This window comes from Lissotriton vulgaris, chromosome 10, assembly GCF_964263255.1.
Source record: "Lissotriton vulgaris chromosome 10, aLisVul1.2, whole genome shotgun sequence".
In the NCBI taxonomy this organism is placed as follows: domain Eukaryota; kingdom Metazoa; phylum Chordata; class Amphibia; order Caudata; family Salamandridae; genus Lissotriton; species Lissotriton vulgaris.
This window is the reverse complement of record NC_141698.1, coordinates 783977870-784002161: the sequence shown is the minus strand read 5'-3', so window position 1 is coordinate 784002161 and position 24292 is coordinate 783977870. Positions and strand designations below refer to the sequence as shown.

At 46.9% G+C, this 24292-nt stretch overlaps 1 protein-coding gene across 11 annotated transcripts in view; it reads right to left on the bottom strand.

The window, feature by feature from the left end:
• The window catches only part of TAX1BP1 (Tax1 binding protein 1), an 804469-nt gene that overhangs the window by 302190 nt on the left and 477987 nt on the right, over nt 1-24292 (bottom strand). For all 11 annotated transcript variants that reach the window (XM_086941702.1, XM_086941704.1, XM_086941697.1 and 8 more), the window contains 2 exons: nt 22058-22176; nt 8751-8873 (listed from right to left, as the gene is read on the bottom strand). In XM_086941702.1, coding sequence (XP_086797828.1) covers nt 8751-8873; nt 22058-22176 — 242 coding nt within the window. The remainder of the gene's footprint in view (nt 1-8750; nt 8874-22057; nt 22177-24292) is intronic.

The window sequence follows — 24292 nt, the reverse complement described above, 5'->3', positions numbered from 1 at the left end:
GCTATGTCACAGCTTGAGGACCAGGTGCACAGATGGTCTAGGTTAACGATGTCCATGGCAGACAGAGTGTCTCCACACCTAGCGACTCAACAGGATGATGCCTGCCCATTCCCGCTGAACGCCATCCTGCCATTCAAATGCACTCCTGCAAATTCAACAACGTTCCCTGCACAGAGTGGAAACTACCTGGGGCACGTGCCCGCAAGAAACCCCTAAACTCCCTCAGTTATACCAATTGGCCATATCTGTCACATAGGCACCATAAGCTGTGGTGACCATGGGAGATGTCTACTCCGGGGTGGACCTTTATCACCCTAGAAGACATTTCACACATGCAACGCCATACCCAGATGCTGAATTTACTATACTTCTGTCTCTGTGCTGCCATACAAGAGTTATACCCTCAATTCCCGGAGGAACCCAATACACTAAGTGCACTACACGCATAGCTGACTAGCACCATGCGCAAGGGACTCATTACCAAGTTGTATGTCTTGGTATAGAATGATAGGCCCACAGTCCCTGACTCCGAGCTGTTGAAATGGAATGTGGTGCTTGAACCTTTGTTAGAGCCGAATGATTGGGCGCTCTGTTGCGCAAAAATTAGCATGTTCACCCCTAACTGTAAACTACATACAATTTATTTCAAATACTTCCAGCAAATGTAATATGTAAATTTGGTCCGAGAGAAGATGCTAACTGTTTGAGAGGTGGGACGCCTGATGCCGACTTCTTGTATCTGAAGTGGTCCTGCCTCCCCATATAATATTTTTGGACGCAGGTCACGGAGGCCCTAGCTGACATGGTGCTGGAGCCGGTGGTGTGTTGCAAGCACCTGTGCCTGCTTGGTTTAATTAAAGATCTGCAGCTGGTAAACCTTGGACTTATCGCAGTGGCACTGATACTGGCTAAGAGGAAAGTTGCGATACACTGAGTAAACGTGCTGTGCCTAGTAACCGGCAATGGCTATCAGATATGGTATACCGCATAGAGCAATTGGAACTATATGCTGAGGAACTGCTGGTGCCCTCACTACCTAAGGACATATATGGTCCCCTTACCACATACTTGCTGACCATTCCGGACCTCTCCTAGGGTTGAGGAGTGCAAGTTTGTTTAACTTTACTAGATCATACTGTTGCAGTGGGTTTTTTGTGGTATATGAGCAACCCAGATGACATGCTCCATTTGGTATATGTAGCACTGTTTGGCTTTATGTTGTTTGCACTTTAAATACATATTGCACACAGCGCTAATAAAGAAAAAGAAATGCATGTAGAGGATAAATAATTGAATTTGAGATGATGCAGTGCAATCGGAAGAGGGAAATTAGTTACTCGTGCATTGCAATAAAAGGCAGAAAAATGCATCCAAACAGCCCACAGTACAAAGTGGGAGCTAATTAGGTCTATATGTTGAAGTATTGGTAAAAATAGGTCCTTACTAGCAAAGATATCTCTAGCTGGACCTAAAACACCCACAGAATGTACTGAAACACTTAGATCTGGTAATTACACCCTTGCATACTATAAACTCTTTGTATCTGTCAAACATTTTCAGTTCCAGAAATACGATAGCCATCATAGAAATCAATCATGAACTTAATGTGAAAAACTAAGAAACTGTGACATCACCACAATCATAATGAAATCTAATGTGGCATACTCGTAGCTTCCAAACAAAAAACCTTTCACATACGGTCCACTGGATAAGCCAGAAGCAGTTCAACATGTTATAGTATTTTCAACACTCAAAAAGAGAAGTTTGGGGGGGCGTGGCTAGCAGCCAAGCATGGCGGCCGCATAGAGTGAGAGCTCCCGAGGGCACTGTGGCCTTCTAACATATCCGATACACTTATCCGCTACCCAGCCCGCCTGAAGCGGCGGCGTTCGAGTCCGGGACCAAAGCGGTGTCACCGGTCTGATTTTCGGAGAAATCGGTGCTCCGGAGCCTGACTTACTTCGAGTGGCGAGTCGGGGTCTACATCAGGAGGAACAGCACCGGCCTTGCGTACCATCCAGGCCCCGGCGGAAGTGCGACCGAGCCGGCCGAGAGAGGTGGACGCACCCCGGTACCTGCCGGACAGCGCAGAACCAGCCTGACACTCCTGGTGGCATCATCCGGCGACACACGGACTGCCACATCCTCCAAGCGGAACCGGAGCAGCGCGAAGGACAGTGCGAACCCAGCCTTGGCCGCGCGGAGCGGAGCCGACACCTCGACCCCCCCCCCCACGGGAGCCTAGCGGGCGGCAAAACACAACGGAGGAATTCATCGGGCCCCGCGTAACTGTGGGGTAGCAGTGGACATAAGTACCGCCCCAGAACTGAGGTGAGAGACGTCGGGGGCCCCCGGGGGACGGCGCCATACTGATCATAAACGCGGGAGCTCAAGGGGGATCCTCAGGGCCCGCGTCCTACCGGACAAAACCAGCAGCACTGACACAGAGACAGAGACCCGATACACGGCGGCCTGTCCGGTCTGCGGGGAAGCAGCTGCCCGGGCCCAGAACCTACACTATCCGATGTGACCGAGAGAGGCAGACCGGCGCGGAAGAACGAGATTGGGGGCCGCAGTGGCCGTTCCAGCCCTAGGTGAGAGTATCGAGGGGCAAAAGCACGGAGTATACCAGCAGTTCACCAAAACCCACACAACCGCCGCAGGGCCTGTCCTACACCACCGCCTCGACCAGTGAGGCATACGCAGACGGCGGAGGGTGACACTCTGTCCAACACCCATCAACCTGCTATTCCCTGGCTGATACCTACAAACGGCGACTTCAGACGTCGCGCAGGTCGCGAATAAGCAAGGCAAGACTCTGGACCTCGCAGGCCCCAGCACCATGGCGGGTAAAGGCCTCAGGGGTGGGACCACGCAGGCTAAACTGGACAAATTCGCCTACGGACACCAAGGACAACAACAAACTACAGGGCGATCCTCCACAGGACATGCCCAGGAAGCGGAAAAAACGACAAAAATAACGCTGGAAGACATCATGAAAACACTCTCAGAGGTGAAAACTACAGTGGGCGCCATCTCCTCGGAAGTCTCACTGCTGCGAGCAGACTTTCACAAAATGGCGGAGAGGGTGTCTCAAGTGGAAGTGGTCACAAAGTCACTTGTGGAAGACACCTCAGAGCTCCAAGTGGCCATGGAAAAGATGCAGAAAGTAACCAAGCTCCTACACGACAAGCTGGACGACCAGGAAGGGCGTTCGCGACGCAATAACGTACGCATCCTTGGGCTTCCAGAGACGGAGGGGAAGGGAGCCATGGACCTCTATGTAGAAGACCTCATCAAAAACAAACTCCAGCCCAAAGGCCCATCCCACTTCTTCTCGGTGGAGAGAGCGCACAGAGTCCCGGGGGGCCCGCCCAAGACGGGGGCAGCACCAAGACCTGTGCTAGCCCGGCTCTTTAATTTTAGAGACAGGGATGCAATTCCACAGGCAGCAAGAAACTCACCACCAGTGCGGATTCAAAATGCAACCTTAGCATTTTTCCCAGACTATACGGCAGAAGTGGCCAGGCGACGCAAGTCCTTCACGGAGGTTAAAAAGGCACTACGCGACAGGGAACTACCGTACTCCATGATGTTCCCTGCTAAACTACGAATTGTGGCCGAGGTGAAGACTTGGTTTTTCGACACGCCAGAGGTGGCACAAGAATGGCTGGAGGGCTGGAGACCAGCGGGACAGCGACACCGCTCACAGCGAGACCGACCGCGACACCGTCCTGAAAAAACAATACCCAGTCAATCCTCCCAACTGCCCCATCAGGAAGGCGCGGAGGAAATAGAATCGGACCTTGAGAGAGACCCGCTGGATTCTGGACAATTGGCTCCGGTATGAAGCCGGACTATATTGATTTCGAGACTGAGTGGGCCGCAGGTGCCATGGTTCGGACGTGGCTGAGTAAGGTGGGCACAGGCAGTGCCCGGGGGGGACTCACCAACCCCACAAGCAAGTAAGATAACTAGGGAAGGACTAAAGCACTCTGCACAGTTGGGGAAACGGGCGGGGGTTAGTCCGTGGAGCAGGGTAGCAGGGAGGGGGGATGGGATTGAAGTTTTCATGTTAGAATGCTTAATTTTGTTGGTAGTCATCGTTCAGCACCTACATTGCACTATCACCCTGACATCTGTATGTCTCCTACACAACACGGCACGAATCGACACATGGGTTACGCCACAGCACACGTTGTGTGCAAGACTCCCTTATCAGCTTAATGGCCAGGCCGCTTAATCACACGCCCGCCGAGGGCTCCTCCATAGCCGGGGGTATACCCCCACTACGCATGCTAACATGGAATGTCCGAGGCCTGGGTGACAAAATCAAAAGAGACTTGGTCCTGCAGGCCATAAAACGACAAAACCCAGATATAGTCCTCCTACAAGAAACCCACCTCACAGGGTCCACCTGCAAAGCACTAGACAGACGTGGCTACACAATGGCGGTACACGCAGACTTCACTGCTGGCTCCAGGGGAACAGGCATACTAGTGAGAAAATCATCCCCCTTTATTATAACCCGCCGTGTGGCGGATGACCAGGGTCGCTTTGCTGCGGTCCATGGGCAGTGGGAGGGCAGAGCTCTAAATGTGATATCAGTATATATCCCCCCAGCTCTACACTCTGTGGCCCTACCGGCACTGGGCAAATTCCTTCTTGACCTCCCCGATGGCGACACAATTGTTGGGGGGGACTTTAATGCAATCATGGATCCACTTAAGGACACCTTTCCCTCTAGGACCCGGCCACGAGGTACTTTCCCCACTATCGGATTTTGTGGAAGCCCTAGGCCTTATAGACATCTGGCGACAGCTACATACCGAGGCCACACAATACACTTACTACTCAGCGGTACATAATAGCTTATCTCGTATAGACTACTTCATGGCACTGGGATTGGGACTAGACATGGTGGACAAGGTGGACACACTACCCAGGGGAATCTCCGATCACTCTCCAATTGTCCTATCGCTTACCACCGGGGGGAAACGGTGCGCTCGGATCTACCCAATCTACCCCAATTTTTTAAAAATCCCCAAGATTCGAAAGAAACTCAAACTTGTGACAACGCAGTATTTTGCTGAAAACACAGGCACTGTGGTATCACCATCCACCCTGTGGGAGGCGTACAAGACAGTCCTCAGTGGGGCGGCCATTGCAGCGATAACGGGACACAAACGGGACTCCCGAAAGGAACTCACAGACTTGGAACTTGCACTCGACACGGCCAACAATACACATATGACAGACCCCTCCCCGTCCACGGCGCACACCCTCATGGTTCGGCAACAACAATACCTAGCTCACCTCAAAACGACTGAGAAAGGGTATATCGCAAACACTCAGCATAGAATTTACGATGTGGGCGACAAAGCAGGTCGTATGCTGGCATGGCTAGATAAGAGAGGGAGTGGAGCGAGAGGTATTCAGAGACTTAACACAGAGGATGGGCGGACACTGGTGCACCCAGAAGAAATAGTTTGCGAATTAGCACGACATTATCGGGCAATATACACACAGGAACGGAGGGTCACACAACAAATGGCAACGGCAACACTCGTGGACATTACCATCCCCAGCATTACACAGGAAGATAGGGACACCCTAGAACTAGACCCGACGGAGGAAGAAATCCAGCTGGCGATCCAGGCGTTACAGTCCGGTAAATCACTGGGCCCTAACGGGATACCGGTAGAGTGGTACAAGTCCATGGCTCCAGACCTCAGTGCCCCATTACTGGCCATGTATTTAGAGAGCAGGGATAGAGTAGAGCTGCCGCTGGATCAACGCACGGCCACGATTGTAACGATACCCAAACCGGGGAAACCCCCGACTGAGTGTACCTCGTACCGCCCGATATCGTTATTGAACATCGAGGCCAAGATACTAGCTAAACTTCTAGCTACCCGCCTGATGCCCCACCTCAGTACCTTGATCCACCCTGACCAGTCGGGCTTTATGCCTCACCGGAGCACTGCGATGAATCTCCGAAGAGTCCACGGCGTGTTGGCCCGAGCGCACCTCCTCACGGAGCAGGCTGTGATTCTCTCTCTCGGCGCTAAAATGGCGTTCGACCTAGTAGAGTGGGAATATCTCTTCGTGGTACTGGAACGCATGGGATTTGGGCCAAAATACATAACATGGATACGGCTGCTTTATACGAAGCCCGTCGCACAGGTGGTAGCCAATGGCCACATATCGCCGAGATTCCCACTGGGCAGGGGGACTAGACAGGGCTGCCCCCTGTCCCCCCTGCTCTTCGCACTGGTGCTTGAGCCTCTGGCAATCCAGATCAGATCCACGCCCCTGTTCGCAGGCATTAAATGGGAGGAGGGATGGGAGGACAAAGTCTCACTATACGCGGACGACATGCTCATCTACATGACCGCACCCGATACCGGCATCCCGGCCCTGCTAGACCTATGTAACACGCACGAGCGCACATCAGGCTACACTCTAAACTGGTCGAAATCTACCTTATATACGTTAAAAGGCCCGGCGCCGAGATTACAGGGGAACTGTCTGCTGCTTACGACATCGGCCTCCTTCAAATACTTAGGCATTGTCATCACGAGCGTGGAAGCAGATTTTTTGTTAGCAACCTAAAACCACCCATAGATCGCCTGCGAGCAGATGTTAAGCATTGGGCGGCCCTGCCCCTGACCCTACTGGGTAGGGCGGCATTGTACAAGATGATGGCCCTCCCGAGGCTCCTCTATGTTCTGGAGAATACTCCACACCTGGTACCACCGCGATACTTCAAGCAGATCGTATCGCTGGTCACTGTCCTGCTCTGGAATGCGGGCCCGGCGCGTATAGCGTACGACAAGCTGGTAAAAAGCTGGTACGAGGGGGGCATAGCGCTCCCCAACATTCAGCTATATTACTGGGCGGCCCAACTCAAAATTATAAACTACTGGATCCACGCCCCAAAAGACGACCCAGCCTATCGGGCAGATTGGTCACAACTTGGGACGGACTGTATGCTGTCCGTGCTCTATAACAAGTCACAACTGAAGACCCTAATTGGTCCGACCAAACACACGGCGGCCCTATGGCACATGGCACAGGCCCGTCTGGGATGGGCAGGTCGAATCACCAAAATGACGCCATTGTGGGACACGAAGACATTGGGGAACCTGAGAGGCTGTAAGGGGTTTGAGCGGTGGGATTCCATAGGCATCTCTACAGTAGGGGACCTCTGGGACAATGACACAGTAATACCATTTCCACACCTACAACAGCAGTACAACCTTGGACCCACAGAAACATTTAGATATGTCCAAATTAGACATGCATTACTACAGGCGATCCCTACAGGCACCACTCTGCCGGACTCCTCCCCGTTGGAGGATAGACTGCTAACGGAATTCATGCTCCAAAGCGCCACCTCCCTTACATATAAAAAACTGATCAATAACCTCAAAGACCCAATGCTGAAACTTAAAGAAAAATGGGAAGGGGAATTAGGTGAGACAGACGACTTCGAATGGAATGAGGCGCTGGCCTCCCCGAAAGAGGTTGGAATCTCCAGTAAGCTCAGACTGGTACAACTTAAAATCCTACACCGCATCTACTACACCAGGACACTGTTGCATAAAATACAGAGAGCACTACACCCCTTCTGTTTGAGAGGCTGCGGGGAGGTAGGGACACTGATACACACACTTTGGGAATGCCCACAAATACGCGAATTCTGGAGACAAATACTCCGCTCAATCTCCCAGGCCCTTAAACTTTCCATATTACCTGAACCACGCAAATGCCTTTTGAACATCTGGGACCCCAATGACCTGGGTAGATACGAACTGATTTGGGCAACATTGGCTATGACAGTGGCTAAGCGAGATATAGCACAGAAATGGGGTGCGCCAGACGTACCCACCGCCAGTAGATGGGCTAAGAACATGGACATCCTAATGGTAACAGAGAGAGCAGTTTACGTACTTCGTGCAGCGCCCCGCAAGTGGAACAAAGTGTGGGCGGCGTGGAATATATACAGAGGGGAAATCTGTGAACCCTTACCGGGGGGGGAGGACCTAGACTCGGAGGGGGAGGAGGAGTAACAGAGCGGATGCGGGGTAGTTACCTCAATAACAAGACAACGCGACATTAGCGGCACTAACCTGGCCATATACCAAAGTGCAAGTGGAGACAAAGGCTACTACGGGATATGGGTGAAACACAAGGGCTTTGATGACACAGGGTTGGGGGGGAAAGTTGGGAAGTTTGTTATTTATGTTTTAAATGAAAAGTGATGTTACCATTGAATAATATAGGAGGGAGGGGATAATAGAGGATTGCAATTTACACAAAGAAACAGACGATTGATATATATACAAGACTCAGGAAGCTTAAGGCGACACAGTCCTTGTTACGAAAAAGTCTCTTATCGCATATGGAAAAGATAATTTGTACAATATGTAACGATTGCCGAAAGAATGTATGCAACTGATTAACCACTATTCCTTCCTATCAATAAAGTTTAAAAAAAAAAAAAAAAGAGAAGTTTGGTCAAAAATATTTTTTGATTCATAGCTGACCCCAATATTGTGACTTAGGAGTATAGTAAAATGTGATAGAGCAAACATAGGAAATGCTTTATGAAGTCACAAGAAACTAGATGAATGTCTGTTATTTAAAGCTACTCGTGCTACACAGAAAGTTAATAAATACAAAGAAAATGTTAAAAATCTGGAGCTTTTCCATACCCAGTTAATAAAAGTAATTGATCCACATACCTTACTTTCTTGTAGTACCTCTAACTGCAATTTTAAGGTCTCAGTAATTTTCACTTGTTCTTTCCATTTCATCTCCACGTTAGCCAGCTCATCGGCATACCCACTGCATTTTGTCTTCACTTCCTAATAAAAGTATGCATTAAAGTCCAGAGTTAATTACTAGAAGCCGCAAGTCTCTAGAGTTTACAGTCCCAATGTTTCTGGAGCACTTTGCTACCGATGGGCTCCAGAAACATTAAAAAAAACACAAACACATTTAACTGAAAATAAATACATTTGTTGTCTGTTCACATGATCAGATTCATCTAATTTTTTCTGGCCCTTCGATATCACTGAGGAGCCACTAAAAATGTAATTTTGAAAGCAATAAAGAACAATGGAATGTTTCATTCTGAAATGGGAAGGCTCAGAAAAGGGGCTTTTGACTATAGAATGAAACCCATCTACGTTGTTTCTCTTACAAGAACCTGCACGTTCAAGAGAATTTACCTATTGCACAGAGATGTCCCAACTTCCCCTGGCCATTTCCTCAACCCTGCAGTCTCTTCATAATCGCTGGCTCAGCTGGGAGTCAGTTTAGAACAACACTTGGGGGCTATTAACAAATGTAACTTACACTTGTGAGTAATTTACATGTGTAATTTACTCTTATACTTTGAGTAACTTTGCTACTCTTGGCGATTCACAACATCCTGGGTGCAAAGTTATTCATAAGTGTAGAATTGCACATCTCCAGTCAGTGAAAAAGGAAAAGGAGCTAAACCTAGCAGTGTAAATTACTACTGACAAAAAAGAAATAGCTGCTAATCCAGCACCACACATAGCCATCACTAGTACTGCAACACACCCATGGAAAATAATGGAGGTATGGACTTGGGGGCATATATACGAAGCCTTTTTCCCATTCGCAAACAGGCCGATTCTCAGAATCTTCCCGTTTGTGAACGGGAAAAAGCCTTTTGGGATGTACCATCCCAAAAGGCCCTCGCAGAATAGGGAATCGCTAAATTTGCGATTCCCTATTCTGCTAATGCATTTAAGGAATCGTAAATTGTGATTCCTTAAATGCAATTCTATAAGCACCCGAGTGGTGCGATTTTGCCTTTAGAAATCGCAAATTACCACCAACTTCAAGTTGGTGGTAATTTGCAATTTCTTTGAAAAATTCACTTTTTTTTGCATTTTTCAAAGTGCCTTGTGGCGCACATACATGCCCTTAGGGCATGTATGTGCGCCACAAGTGCATGCTTATTTCAGGGGTGCAACATGGTGTCCTTTTGACACCCTTGAAATTGCATTCGCAATTTGCGAGTACCTAATGGGTACTTGCAAATTGCGAATGTCTTCCCATTCGGCCCATAGGAATGAATGGGAAGGTATTTCTGAATAGCAAATCGCAATTTGCGATTTGCAATTAAGGAATACGTAGGAATCGCAATTAATATTGCATATCCTACATACATTGCCTTTTCCTGAATAGCGAATCGCTAAAATTTGCTAATAAGGACTTGCAAAACGCTTTCTTGATACATATGCCCCTTAAAGTGAACACCCTGGGAAATAATGTTAATGATTTAAAATAGTTACAGATATAAATAAATATAACACTGTTAAAAACAAAGCAAAAAATTAAATATAGTTTCAGCCTTATTTTGCATTTATAAATCGAGGGAACATTTTTATTAAAATATAATTGAATTACTTTTATTTATTCCTATACATCACTTTTAACAATTACTAATAATGAAATGCATAATTTTTTTTGATTTACGTGGAAATTTATTTTTTAACTTAAACTTTAAAAAAATGCTTTAAGAAAATAATTTTTAAAGATTTACTTCAAAATTAAGTGAATAGTGCTGTAGCATTTGTTGCACATTTAAAATAAATATATAGAAAACTAATTTATATTAATTTTTATCATAAAAAGGAAAATGGTACTTAGCCTGTAAGCGTCTGTTTCATGAAGACCTTAATGATCAGAACTTTGACGAGTGAAGTGTGTCATTTGTAAGCCTCAAGGTAAGCAATGGCAGCTTAGTGAAGTCTAATGGATGTATAAGCGAGGCCTGACGTTAGCAAGAGAAGCAGATAACAGACAATGTCTTTGATTGCTGCTTTGAGAGGGTTGGTGTGGCTGTGACTATTGATGTGCACAAACCTCTTCCATTTAGCTGCATAGCAGGTGCTCATTTTAGGCCTGCGGGCCTCATTAAGGATGGTCATACACTCTGAAGGTAGGTTGAGGTAGCCAACTTCTAACACCTCAGAAACTAAATTGCAAGGTTTAGCTCCTTGGGGTTCGGGTGTGAGAGTACCCCAGCTCTGCATGAGAGTGGTCAACAGTGGCTGTCTGGCCTAGGCGGGTCCCCCCAAGATGAGAGTGAGAGATGTTTGCTGAAGCATCCTAACTACAAACAAAAGTAGTAAGAGAAGCAAATATGCCTGACCAGTTCATTCATAGTGCCTTGCCCATGGGGTGTGGGTGCCTGGATGCAAAGTTTGGGCATTCTTGGTGGTGGCAAGAGGTCTACATCAGGGAACTCACAACAATGAAAGTACGAATGTAGGACCTGCAGGTGGAGTTCCCACTTGTTGCTGCACCCTGCTGAATAGGTCTGCTGAGATGAGCAGCTACCAGGATAAGAAAGGTTATGAACACCCAGGGGGTAATGGTGAGTCCAAAGGGCAGTACTTTGGTCTGTGTTAAGTGGCCATCATTACTAGTTCAGTCAAGATCCAGTCATAAAGTCGTCTTTCTCCATTAAAGGGATGACATCCTGGAGTGTCACCATGTGGAAGTGCTATGACAGGAAGCATTTGTTGAGGCGCCTGAGGTACAGTATCTATCTGAGAAACTCGTACGCTTTGGGGATGAGAAAGTACAGGGAGTACACTCCCTTGCTGTGATGTGGATGGGGGAGCAGCACAGGCTCAATGGCCCCTTTGCGAATGAGTGAATATACTTCCTCCTGAAGGAGGCGCTGATGTTCTGGGGAAAGGGCGTGGCTGCAGGGAGGAATGCTTAGTAGAGCTGCACTGAGTTCTAAGCAGTATCCATGCTTCATGATAGAAAGAACCCATTAATCACAGGCGATCCTTCGCCAATGGGGGAGAAACCTCTTCTGTCTTCCCCCAACCGCTATGTGATCGGGGTGGAGAGTCACGGCTTTGCCGGGGGGAGGGGGGAGGGGGGCTGCTTTAGCCGTGGACCCTCTATCAGTGTCTTTCTGCCCCATAATGGTGTTTGTATTGGTGATGTCTCTAGAAGGAGGGAGAGGCCTCAGAGGTGGTTGTCTGGAGCCCCTTCTATATTGAGACCTTTAAAAGAAGCACTGTGGAGAAGGTGTTGGGAGAGCTCTCATTGCTTCTCCGGTGTCCATGTCATTTTTTTGATTTGTTCCAGCATCTCTTCAATTTGCGGTCCAAAGTGGTGCTACCCATCGAAAAGGCAGTTTCAGGAGATGCTGTTGTGCCTCTGGTTTAAAACCAGAAACATACAGCCAGGCCTGGCGTCTAATCAGAACACTGGAATTAATGACCGTGCTGCGGTTACAGCTGTGTCTAGGGTACAGCAGATGGTGTGGTGAGAAGAAGCTTCCCTTCCGAGACAAGTCTGTGTCTCTGCTTCTTGAGCTTATTTGGGAGATGTAGGCGGAACTCCTCCATCTCATCTCAGTGGCCTCAGTCATAGCATGAAAGCAGCCCAATGGAGTTTGCAGTTCTGCACTGGTTCGTCCTTAACGCTGTGATGCATTTGCCTTCCACATCAATTTTCTGCTCTCTTTATCCACCGGAGGAGCATCAACAATAACCTGTGCATTTGCACCCATTCACGCCGTATGAATCACCAGAAACTGCGGTGAAAGTTGTCCCTGAGTGTAGGGTAGGTCGGAGGGTACTTTTCATCATTCCTCAAGGTCACTATAGCTTTTACAAGGTCTTCAAAGGTTTCAGGAGCAGTTCTTGGCATGCCTTTCAGCACTGGAAGAAAAATCACCAACTTTTGGGTAAATGAGAGTGTCTCTATAAGGAAGCCCTCATCCTCTTGAACCCTATATAACTATACCTTGTGAAAGCAAGCAGCCCTGCTAATGATCTTGTGATACGAGTAGTATCATTGGGAGGGGATGGCTTTGTGGGATAGAGGCCTGGATCTGTATCTGTAGGTGAGTGGATGGTAAATTAATCCCTTGTGTCATCTTGAAACCTGGGTAGAATGGTGCCTTGTACGAATCCTATAGGTGGAGCATGGTGATCCCTCTGTTAAGGGAGTTTGAGGAGTGGAGATGGAGGAGGAAGAGAAGGAGGAAGTACAGGGTGAGTAAGCAGTTGCTGGACGAGTGGCCCTTTTATGATGCTTCCTCAACTTGGGTGAAGGAGAAGGTTCTCAAGCAAGCTCCTCCTCAAAAGTAAGCTTTTATTTGCGAGAAAGAAAGCCTTGCTCCTTCACAGGTGGCTTGGTGAGAAATCCTCCTTTTCTGAGAGATGATGGTGAGGCGTGGTTTTCGAGTATGAGCTACTCCTTGAGCCGGAGCAGGATGGGCTGCTCTTGGTCCTCAGGGTCCACAGGCAACAGGGCTTTGGGCACCAAACGCTTCAACACTAAAGGTGATTCTATTTCTGCGTTGAAGAAGTCTTGGGAGCCGAGGCATGTTTCGGTGCCAGCTTCGAAGCCGCTGTTGGTGTCAATGGCTAGGTGGCTGCTTCTGTGCTGGTGGTTGGATCAGACTATGTTCCAAGGCATTTGTTCTGTGCTGACCATGAACTTAGGGCAGTGGCAGACCGGAAGCCGGAGTGTTGGCTTCGGGGTTCAATGTCTGACCCTTTCTAGGTCAGGGTTTGGCCCATCGATGCTGGGGTAGTGGTAGAAGGATGGGGGCGTTGGTACTTACATTCAACATTTTCAGTTGGATGAGATGAGGCTCCTCTGCCTCAAAGTTGAAGTGACAGCCTGGTTCTCGGCTGATGTAAAGGGCATGGTGGCCTGAGGGCTCTGGCTCTACCTCAACGTCTTGGTCCCCAAAGAGGTCAGGGGCATCTTCTTCCCAGTAAAGCAACATGGTACAATGAGATAGGTGCCAATCCATTGGTACTAGAGTGTCTTTTCTCTAAGGCGAGGCACGCAATGCAAGGTGCCTCGTCATGCTCCGGTTAAAGACGCAAATTACGGACTGATGGTGATCTGTCCAGGGATATTGAGAACAGCACTGTGGGCAGTACGGAAAATGGGTATCTCTATCATGGAGTCCGCATTGTTGAGGAAAGATGAGGAGGAGAAGGCCCCGTGAAGGAGAATGTGCCACGAGGGTGGAGATGTAAGGAACTCTGTTGTTAAGGTTGACTGAGATTACTGCAGTTGAAGCAGAAGGATGATTGTTCATGTGACTCGGGTGGAAGAACTAATAGGTACCAGTGACAAACAAGGCGTCGACCAAGAGCTCGCAGGATGTACGCCAACAGCAGATAGTGGAGAGAAACAATCTAACAATGAAGCTGATACCAATGTTCATTACCAGTAATAGGTGGAGTCACCATAATTCGTGGCTCAGAGACTTATTCGAAGACAAACAAGGTGCACACACACGTCTGACACCCACACTAGATGGCAGGAGTTTGCACAACATGTTTATCTACAGCTATACATGCCACAAACATATTTTTCCAAATTATTATACAGCTTAGCCATATTTATACAATTTTCACTATTCTTTACCATAGGGTGATTTAAAACTGTACTGGTAAAGTGTAGGAAAAAATAAATATATGTTAAATATCTTGTCAGCATCTGTGCATAGAATGCAGTGCCGTAGAGTCATATGCTCAGGATACTCATACCATTTAGTGTTGGGTTTGGATGTTTGCAACTTGTTTTTCTTTGAAGAAGACTTTCGAACATAAGGTATAGTGACCCCCTCTCTTAGTTTGTAATACGTCTGGGCACTGGCTCAATTGTTAGATCGTTTTCCTCACAGGGGGTCAGTGTAAAGGTGGAGCGTTAGAGAGGAAAAGTGTAGTAACCATGCAAAAAGTTAAATACAGAGAGTTTAAGTAAAATAAAGCCTATCTGCAACAACTAAAGGCTTCAGGAGAGGAGACTGGGTGCATATGAATCTACAGCACCACATTCTACAAACTGATGCTTACAAGGTAAGTAACATATTCCTTTTGTAGCTTGTGTGGCTGTAGATACACATGCTCTGCATAGACTGTAAAGCAATACTTCCCTAAGTGGTGGTTAGCCAGAGGATGATGCAAAAGATTAAACCAGAGTTCTTAGAAAAGCTTTGCTATCTCTTGCTTGTTGGCCTGCTAAAACACCCCACAGTAGTTAGTTGAATGTGCGTGATGTCAACCATGTAGTTGTATTAAAAATATCAGCAATTGGTATAGTTCCAAGGAAAGCCATAGTGTCTCCTTCTTGGGAGTGAAATGATTCCTGGGCGTGACAGGCAAATTCCTTTTAGCCTTAATGTAGTAGATTTGGATACATTGGACAACCCATACAGCTATGCCTGCTTTGAAAGAGCATGTCATTTATGTCGTTTGACGAAAGAAACAAAAACTTGCTGAGTTTTGCAAAAGGGCTTTGCATTATTGATGTAATACATGACAGCACGCTTGACATTAAGGGAGTAAATGGCCCTCCCTGCCACAGAATACGCTTACTGAATAAAGATTGAGAGGTCAATGGTTTGATTATGGTTGAATGGGGATACCACCCCAGAAAAATAATTTCTGACTTGGTTCTAAGGAAACGTCTGCTGCTATCAACCTGAAAGAAAGGATCTTCCAGAGTGAGGACCTGCAAGATGTGATAGTGAAAAGGAAAACAAATCATCATGAAAGGAACTGTAAAGGGCACAAATGTAAAGGTTCAAAAGTAGGGTCCATCAGTCTGGTAAGCAAAGAATTAAGGTTCCAGACAGGGGCGGGGGTGCCCTGGGTGGAATGACCAGTTGAGTTTTTCCATGAACGCCTTGATGGCATATACTCTGAATAAAGAAGAGAAGTCCTTGTTCTGCATGTAGGCTGTAATAGCAGCTAAGTAAAGGCCGCTGAAAGTACTGGCTAGGTCTCACTTCTGTAGATGGAGGTAGCATATATATCCGGAACTGCAGGTTTAAGCAGAGCTACGTGCTTAGGAATATAGTCGTGGACAACCCTCAACCCTCAACCAATTGGCAGCATAGCAGGTCCGTGTAGTAGATCTGCATACTTCTTTGAGGATATACAATCAATCTTGAGGAAGGTTAAGATAACTGAACTCTAGGACCTCAGGAGACAGATCATTAGATTGTGCTGGCTGGGGATTGGGGTGTCTCATTGTGCTGCTGTCCTGCTTGAGAAGGTCTGTCCTGTTTGGGAGCTTATCATGGGGAGCTACTCTCAGAAGGGTCGAGAAGTATGGTTGTCTGGCCCACATGGGAGCCACCAGGATGAGAGTAAAGGACATTTGCAGAAGCTTCCAGACAAAGTACGGAAGTAGTGGGAGAGGAGAAAAAGTATAGGCATAGATCCCTCACCAATTCATCAATTGAGCATTGCCCATGGACTGTGGGTGTGGGAACCCAGAGTGAAACATTTGGCATTTTGTGTTTTGGGCAGTGGCTAAGAGGTCATTCCCTGGAACCCTCCAACTGCAGAAGTATGGGTGTAGAACTTGTGGTTTGAGTTCCTACTCTTGGAATTAAAGCCTCATCCCGCTAAGTAGGTCTGCAAAATCATTGTCCACAACCTCAAGGTCCTTTGCCAGCAGGTGTACCAGAGGGGTCCAACACCCAAAATTAAATGCTTTGTGCTACTGCTGACAGCTATGGTGAGTGTGTGCGCCTTGCTTTTGGAGATAATACATGGAGGTCATGTTGTTTGTTTTTATCAAGACTACTTTGTGTTGAACTTGGTGAAAGAAAGCCTCGACCGCTATCTGGATGGCCAGGAGCACAAGGTAATTGATGTAGAGGCCCCTGTGTTGTGACAATAGCATGTCCTGAATGGTCAGTTGCTGGTGATGCTTTCTCCACCCTGAGAGCGGGGTGCCTGTGCTGATGGTCACCTGCGGAGCCACATCTATGAAGCCCCGGCACTGCAACAAACTGTTGCTGTAACTTCCACTGCAGACAGCAGGTAGGTATCAGGACTAAATCTTCCTAATAACCCTGCACTTGTGCCCATTGTGTGGATAAGCATTGTTGGGAACTATAGCTATGAAGGAGGCCATCATTCTAAGAAGAAGCATAAATGTTCTGACAGTCAATTGACAATTTGGCAGAAAAAGAAGTAGTAACTGCTGTAATGCTTGCACTCTTGCCTGACTGGGGCATGCCTTGCCGGTGACTGTATTCAGAATGGCTCCCAGTTAAGGGTTGAATCTGGAGGGGCAGAAGTATTTACAGTGAAGCTTAAATTGTGGAAAAGGGACATAGTAGTGTGGGTGAGTGTGAGACACTTGTTAGCCTGCTATCCTGATCAGCCAATTCTAAGTAGGGGAATATGTGAATGCTGCTTCTTCTGAAGAGGGTGGCTACCACATCAAGGCATTTTAGGAATACTGTGGGACATTAATGACCCCGAATGTCAACACTTTGAATTGATAATGCTGACCACTTACCACCAGACGTTGGATGCCATGAAGTCGCCTTGCTGCAGCACAGGGATGACATCTTGCAGTATCACCTTGTGGAAATGTTCTGAGAGGATGTGCTAGTTGCGGTCTTCAGGTCGAAATTGGTGATCAAAACCTGTCCACTTTGGGAACGAGAAAGTACAGGGAGTACACACCCTTGCAGTGAAGTTGCACTGGTACTGGTTCTATTGCTGCTTTGAGGATGAGCACCAGAGCGCCTTCCTGAATAAGGCACTGGTGTTCTTTGGGAAGGGTATATCTGCAGGGTAGGATCTTTGGTGGGGATGCTGTGAGCTCCAGGGAGTAACCATGGTTTATGAAGGAGAGGACACATTAGTCGGAGGTGATCTCTTCTCAGCACAGGAGAAACTCCTATAGACTAACCCTGACAGATGTAGTATGATAGGGGGCAGATTGGAAGGGAATCACTGCTGTGAGGCGGCTCCTTTTGACCAAAACTCCTTGGGCCCTCCCTCTGGTGGTGTTACCCTTGAAAACTCCCCATGAATGCTCTTGTGTTTACAGTTGGTAGTAATGTTGTTGCTGCCCCTGATAGGAAGTGGTCTGTCTCCCCTGCATTGTGGTCTGCGAAAGGATCCTCGAGTGCTGGATATCCAAAGGGCATACATTGCCTCAATGGTATCCCTGTATTTTTTATTGTGGTTTCTCTAGCATCTGACCTACCTGTGGTCCGGATAGGTGTTCATCATCAAATGGCAGGTTCAGCGGTTGATGCTGTACTTCTGGCTTAGAGCCAGAGTCACAGAACTAGGCATGATGCCTGACCAGTTTGCTGGTATTTACTTTTTGGTCACACAGTGTCAGCTGCATCGAGAGTGCAGCAGATGGTGGTCTTTGAGATGAATTTGCCTTCCGTAACCAGCTCTTGCCCACACTCCCTACAGTGTTCAGGACTTTGTTGTAGTAGTTCCTTCATCTCATCTTAATACACCCCTCTCGTATCAGGAGATCAGGCCAACTAGTTAGCAATCCCCAGTGCATGGCTGATTAAACTGCCACCCTCTTACCCGCTTGCGTTCAATCTTTATACACTCCTTGTCAGCAGATGGAGCATCCCCTATACCCTGCGTGTTAGCACTTTCCGCGCTATGTTTACCACCACGAGTCTGGGAGAACATGGCCACAGAAGTAAGGTGGGTTATTGGGTGAGGATTTGTATTTTTTTACCATAGGTTTGATGACCCAAACCTTGCCTGGCTTTTTTTAAGGTCTCTGGTGATGTCTTCAGCTTCCCTTTCAGCATCGGGAGGAACTGGAGGGTGCACTGTGTCTCTGAAAGTGTTTCGACTAGGAGGTCCTTTTCTTCCTGAATAATGTGCATATATACTTTATGAAAAGTAGTCATCCTATGTATCCTTCTAGTATGAGGTAGTGTCAGCAAGTGGGGAAGGTTTTACCAAGTATAGATCAGTGTTAGTATCAGCTGGGGATTAACTTCATAGACGTCCCATGTATCATCCCTGGGATCAGGATGATAGGGGGCATTGTAAGGTTCCAGTGAAGACAATGGGCTGCCCTGCCCATAGGAAAGGTGTTGTGACCCCTCTGATGAAGCTGGAGGGGGTTGCACATATTGTGATGGCAGTGAGGGAGGAGGAGGAGGAGGAGCAAGAGGAGAAGGAGATGGAAGAGATCAAGCTGGAGGAGGCTAGTGTTCCTGTCCTTATGTCTTTAATGCCTCGGAGGAGGTACGGGTTCCAAGACAATTTGCTCCTCAATGGATAACTTCTCTTTGTTGGCAGTCTCCATAAGCTTCAGTGGCAGCTTATTTTCTCTTTGGTGGGTGGATAAGGAGCCGCTTTTGGTGAGTATCCAATTCCTCCTGCAAGCGCTAGAGAATTGACTGCTCCAACCCACTGGAGCTATCCGTCGATGACGCTTTTGACACAAAGTGGGTTTTTGGCGCAGATGGTGTCTTCGACATTCAGGGGCAATGGTGGCTTTAATGCCGATGAGAATTTCAATGCCGATGTGCACTTCGATGCCGAGGTTGGCTTTGGTGCTGGTGTCGATTTCAGCATCACCTTTAATTCTAGAGTCAATGAGCCAGTCGGCTTGAGGAAGGCTGTGGCTTAGTCAGGGCTGTTGTGCCAGTAGAAAGTAGCAGAGTCAGCTCTAGAGACATCTGTCAGTGCGGACCATGCCCCAAAGGCAGTGATGGACCAGTATGCTGTTATTGAGTGTCTGGGCTCGGCGCATTATCCCACCCTCCCCCCTCCGTCCCCCACTGGTATAGAGTCGGTCTGTCCACAGCTTGCTGTACAGCCATGGGTTGCGACCAAGTAGTGACCATACTTGTGGTTGAAGTCTTTGGAGTTGTTGAACCTCGGGATCTTAATGATGCTCCCCCTCAGATTCAGAGGACGAGTTCGCCTCTGAACTGGACTGCACCAGATGGGCCTCGGAAGAGGGGCTTCTTCCACCACCTCGACGTTGTGCTTCCCTTTAGACAAGTGGATTGTCATCTCGGTCTCACCTCTGTATTTACTGATGGGCCTACTTTCACTTGTGTTGGTATTGAAGGGTCGTTTTTGACCGGAACGTTAGGCAGGCTTGACAAGCTGCCTTGTAGTACTCAGAGGAGAGGCAGAGATTGCAGACTTGATGGTGGTCAGTCCAGGGGAACTTGGGGTGACACTGGGAGCAGTATTGGAAGGGCATCCTTTCCATCACTGGCCTGGTATTCTTATTGAGGAGGCACCATAGATGAGGGGCTACGAGACCCTGGAGAGTGCCTTGGCCCAGGCATAAGTCAACAAAGTGAGTGCAGTTTTCGAAGTTCATCAAATGACAATGAAAAGGGATCCATGGTCCATTAACATTATTCCATGACAACGGGAGTCGAGGAGGCCCGACAGTATAGGCCGAACACAGAGCCCAATCCTTACATGTCTGAACCCAATAGCAGGAAAAAAAAATCTAACAATGGAGATGGTGCCAATGCACGTTACCAACTAAGGGAGGAGACTCAAAAGACTTCCTCAAAGAGAAACAAGTTGCAAACATCCGAGCCCAACACTAGATGACAGTAGTATGTAGAGAATGTATCTACAGCCATACATGCTAGAGTCCTTAACTCAAAAATTCCTATAGATTGACCAGAACTGACCAATCCGGGAGGGTTTTTTGGAATGGTGGACAGTGAACCGAGGAAGCCATTATAGAAATAGGGGTACAACATATACAATTGAAGGTACTATGCAGAACAGTACAAGATGAGGGAAAGGACTGTAAGTTCGCAGATATCACTGTACTTCATAGCTTCACGTGATGACAGAGTAGTTTAAAATAAATGAATAATGGGGGAACATGTTGCACCATCATAGGCTGAAGGTGGGGACCCTCTTTCAGAAAGGACAAAGCAGGCCTCAAGGCTGCTCTGAACATGGATTAACAGACTAATCGGTGGGGGCGGGGATTAGGTACTCCGCATGGTGACACGTTTGGAGGGGTTTCAAAGGTTGGGCATGATGGGTATCCTCCCAAGGAGACTTAACAGAATAAAACAGTCATGTCAACTCACAGCCTTAGGAGGAAACATCACATGAGACGTTAGGAATTCTACAAGTACCCCATTTTTATAAACTTCCATATTAGATGCATAAGTTGTGACAGAGAAAATAATATATCGTCTAATGTCATGCATATATGGATCCCCTATTCTGAATAAGCTCAACTCTATAAATCTAAGAAAGAGGTGGGAGTTAGTAGTAGGAACTGCAGAAAAGGCTAATAGGATCTAAATGCTGATGTATCCAGAGAAGCGATGACAGGAAAACCTGAGAGTGGTGCAGTTAAGTGACAACAGAGCGAGAGAAAAAGTGTGTGTTGGGGTGGGGAGGGGAGAGGGTGGGTTAGCAGAGCATTCAAATGTTAGATAAGAAAACAAATTAGCAATTTTGGGGATCATCAGGGAAACAGATATGGATAGGTATTCCAAACTGTGGGTGGCACCTCAGGATGAAGTTGCCAGATGAGACATAGCAAGAGGCTGGGGAGCCCATTTACTGCCTACAGCAAAATGCAGAGATCACTGATTGAATGAAGAGCTATGCAAAAGGGGGAAGGATGCCCTTAAAAGTTGCCAAACTTATGGGGACTTCAGTGAGCAGACTTCAGAAGCGAACAATGAATGATTCATGGGCAACCAATAAGGTTGAAGGCAGATATGACAGGATGATACATGGATTACCACGGATGAGGATATGAGGAGTGGGCAAATAGTTTTTTAACTGGATTACCTTTCTGTATTTTCCATGTGCTGTATCTATGTGGCTAGGATTTTTGAAAATGTTAATAAAGTCACTTATAAAATAATAAATAACCCTAAGAATAGGACATAAAAGGCATTAAAAAAGACAACAAATACATAATAAAGAGTAGATGTTTACAGAATACCTTATAGTTGAGTCAAAAAAGGTTGCCAAGGAGGCCGGTATTGAGATTTTTGAAGCTATAAGGCACTACTGAAACCTTAAAGACCTGTTCTGTGAAATCCTAAATAAAGTTGAGAATATCTTAAACTTTGACTTTCCGCAACACCCTTGGTGGGTAAATTGGCAAACTGGAGACACTTAAAACTTCGCTAAAATATTTAAGACCAAGCAGAAATGGCATAACATCTAATTATTCATAACTGTCAACAAAAGTATCTACTTACAGCCAACATCTGTTTGCATTCCTTGTACTTCTTGGTTTTCTCTGTAATTTCTTTACTCATTTCACGTACTTGCTCCTTTACTATGCATTCAGAAACTGAGTCTGGTGAGAAAATGGTCGCTGAAAGTAAAATAGAAAATGCATATTAATTGAAATGTAAGTGCTCTTGAATATAACTTCAGATTAATGACTACCATATGGTACACAAATGCATAAGTTACGATCCACCCAGTTACTAGCTTGAGTACATGAGGAAAGAATAAGAAGATTTTTTTCTTAGCCTTAGCTTGTACGTTTTATACCATTAACACTGTTGTGGGATAGCCCAATTCCAAGTGGTGCCATCAAACACTGCTTAAGCAAAATGGTACCACGTACTTAGGTATACGTCCTAGGCCGCTCTTTCCACCTATTAAGTGAGTGAATGCACAGCCTAACCTATCCTGTTTTTGGAAAAAATGGAGTCAATCAGTGGGTGCTTTGCAAAAGCTGAGGGGGTCAGAGGGAAGGCCCTAATAAAAGGAAAGAGACAAAAAACTAAGAATCAATTTCACTTTTACCATAAAATTATACAACTGGTATATCCTAGCTCGTTCTCACTCTCAACATAGTGAATACATTCCATAGATATTCAAAACACGAAAGGGATGAACAGATGGCAGCTTCAAGTAGTTTAGGGCTATGCAAAGAGAATGAGCATAACATCTAGGCATAATTGGCATCACTCCAGTTCATGTCAGAAACTTGTGTGGGGAAGCTGATGAAGTTTCCCAGTATATGTTCCTAGCTCATACTTGGTGGAGAATACTAGGAAGCTCTCTTACACTTCTTCGAGATTCCCTGAACAATGAATGTTCGTTCAGCCTCATATAGTGTAGTAGTGGAGATCCAGGACATAATCTATGTGGTGTGCACCCTAAATATCAAAGCCAGAATATCGAGGGATGCAATATTAGGACAAGCTGTAAAAATATAGAAAGATAATTAAGTATAGTGTTTGTATACCTAACTTTACAAGAAAGTACCTTGGTGCTAAACATATTTATATCAAATAGATACAGATACTGCAGCTGACTAAACGTTTAGCACCTCAATCATAATGTCTACATAGTAACAAGGTCCTGTGCAAGCAACCTCCGAGACCTGCCGCAGTTGGGTCTCACTGGAAATCCAGAAACATAAATTGAAGAAAAGATGGAGGCAGCACGAGGGATGAAGTCACACTTAAGACAATGTGGTATTTTCAATATTCTTTATTCTTCTTTAAGATAAAAGATGACAGGACAACAGCCAATGTATTTTGTTCCTTTTAAAGGAACTTCATCAGGGCAAAAAATTCCTGCAGAGGTAGGAAGAACACCTCCATTTCAAAGCCCCACAAATTATTTTCAGAATATATTTCACCCATATCACGCGTTTCCCAGTCTCGTTCATTCCAGTGCGCACGACTTGATGCTGTGGCATAATAGCGCTGTGTGGGTCATTCACTGAACACTGAAGCCCGTGCGAAGAGCCACCGAGCTGTCTAATAAATTAGGAATAAATAGAGCCTGCTCCATACAGAGCACACTGCATAATAACCCGGAAAGAGAATTAAATCGATGGTATTCTATTTAACAATAGGGCACTGCATAGATTACGGGGGACTTTTACTCTTTATCTGAATCAGTTCAATTGGAATTCCCTCACAGAACTTAAAACAAGCAGTATAACAAGCATTGAAGAAAGCTAAGACGTGAGCGAAACCGAAACCTGTTGTGGGGCAGGACTTCCGTCTACTGAAGCCAGCGCCCACGGAGTGCCTGGCCAGAGGAGCAGTGGTGACGCGGGGCTCCCATGCCAGAGGGAGAGCCCGCAGAAGGCGGAGGCTGCAGAAGTCCGGAGTGACGCCAATGCGGTGAGTGAGGCTTAGTTGTACTGGGGGTGGAGGTGGCAGCTAAGGGGGTGGGGGTGGCAGCTAAGGCGGCGGCGGGGGGTTGTGTGGTGTGTGTCTCTGTATGTGTGCGCTAGTTTGTGTGTGCATGCGTACATGTGCGCGCGTGTGTGCGTGTGTCTCTGTGTGTATGCGCTAGATTGTGTGTGTGTGTGTGTGTGTGTGTGCACGCGTGTGCAAAGCGAAAGGGGGGGGGGTGGCTGTGTGTGTTGGAGGCTTTCAAGGAAGACATGAGATGGTGAACGCGCGCGCGACCTGATCCGGTTCCGGCAGGCTGCGCGTGCCCATCTCTTGTCTCCCTTT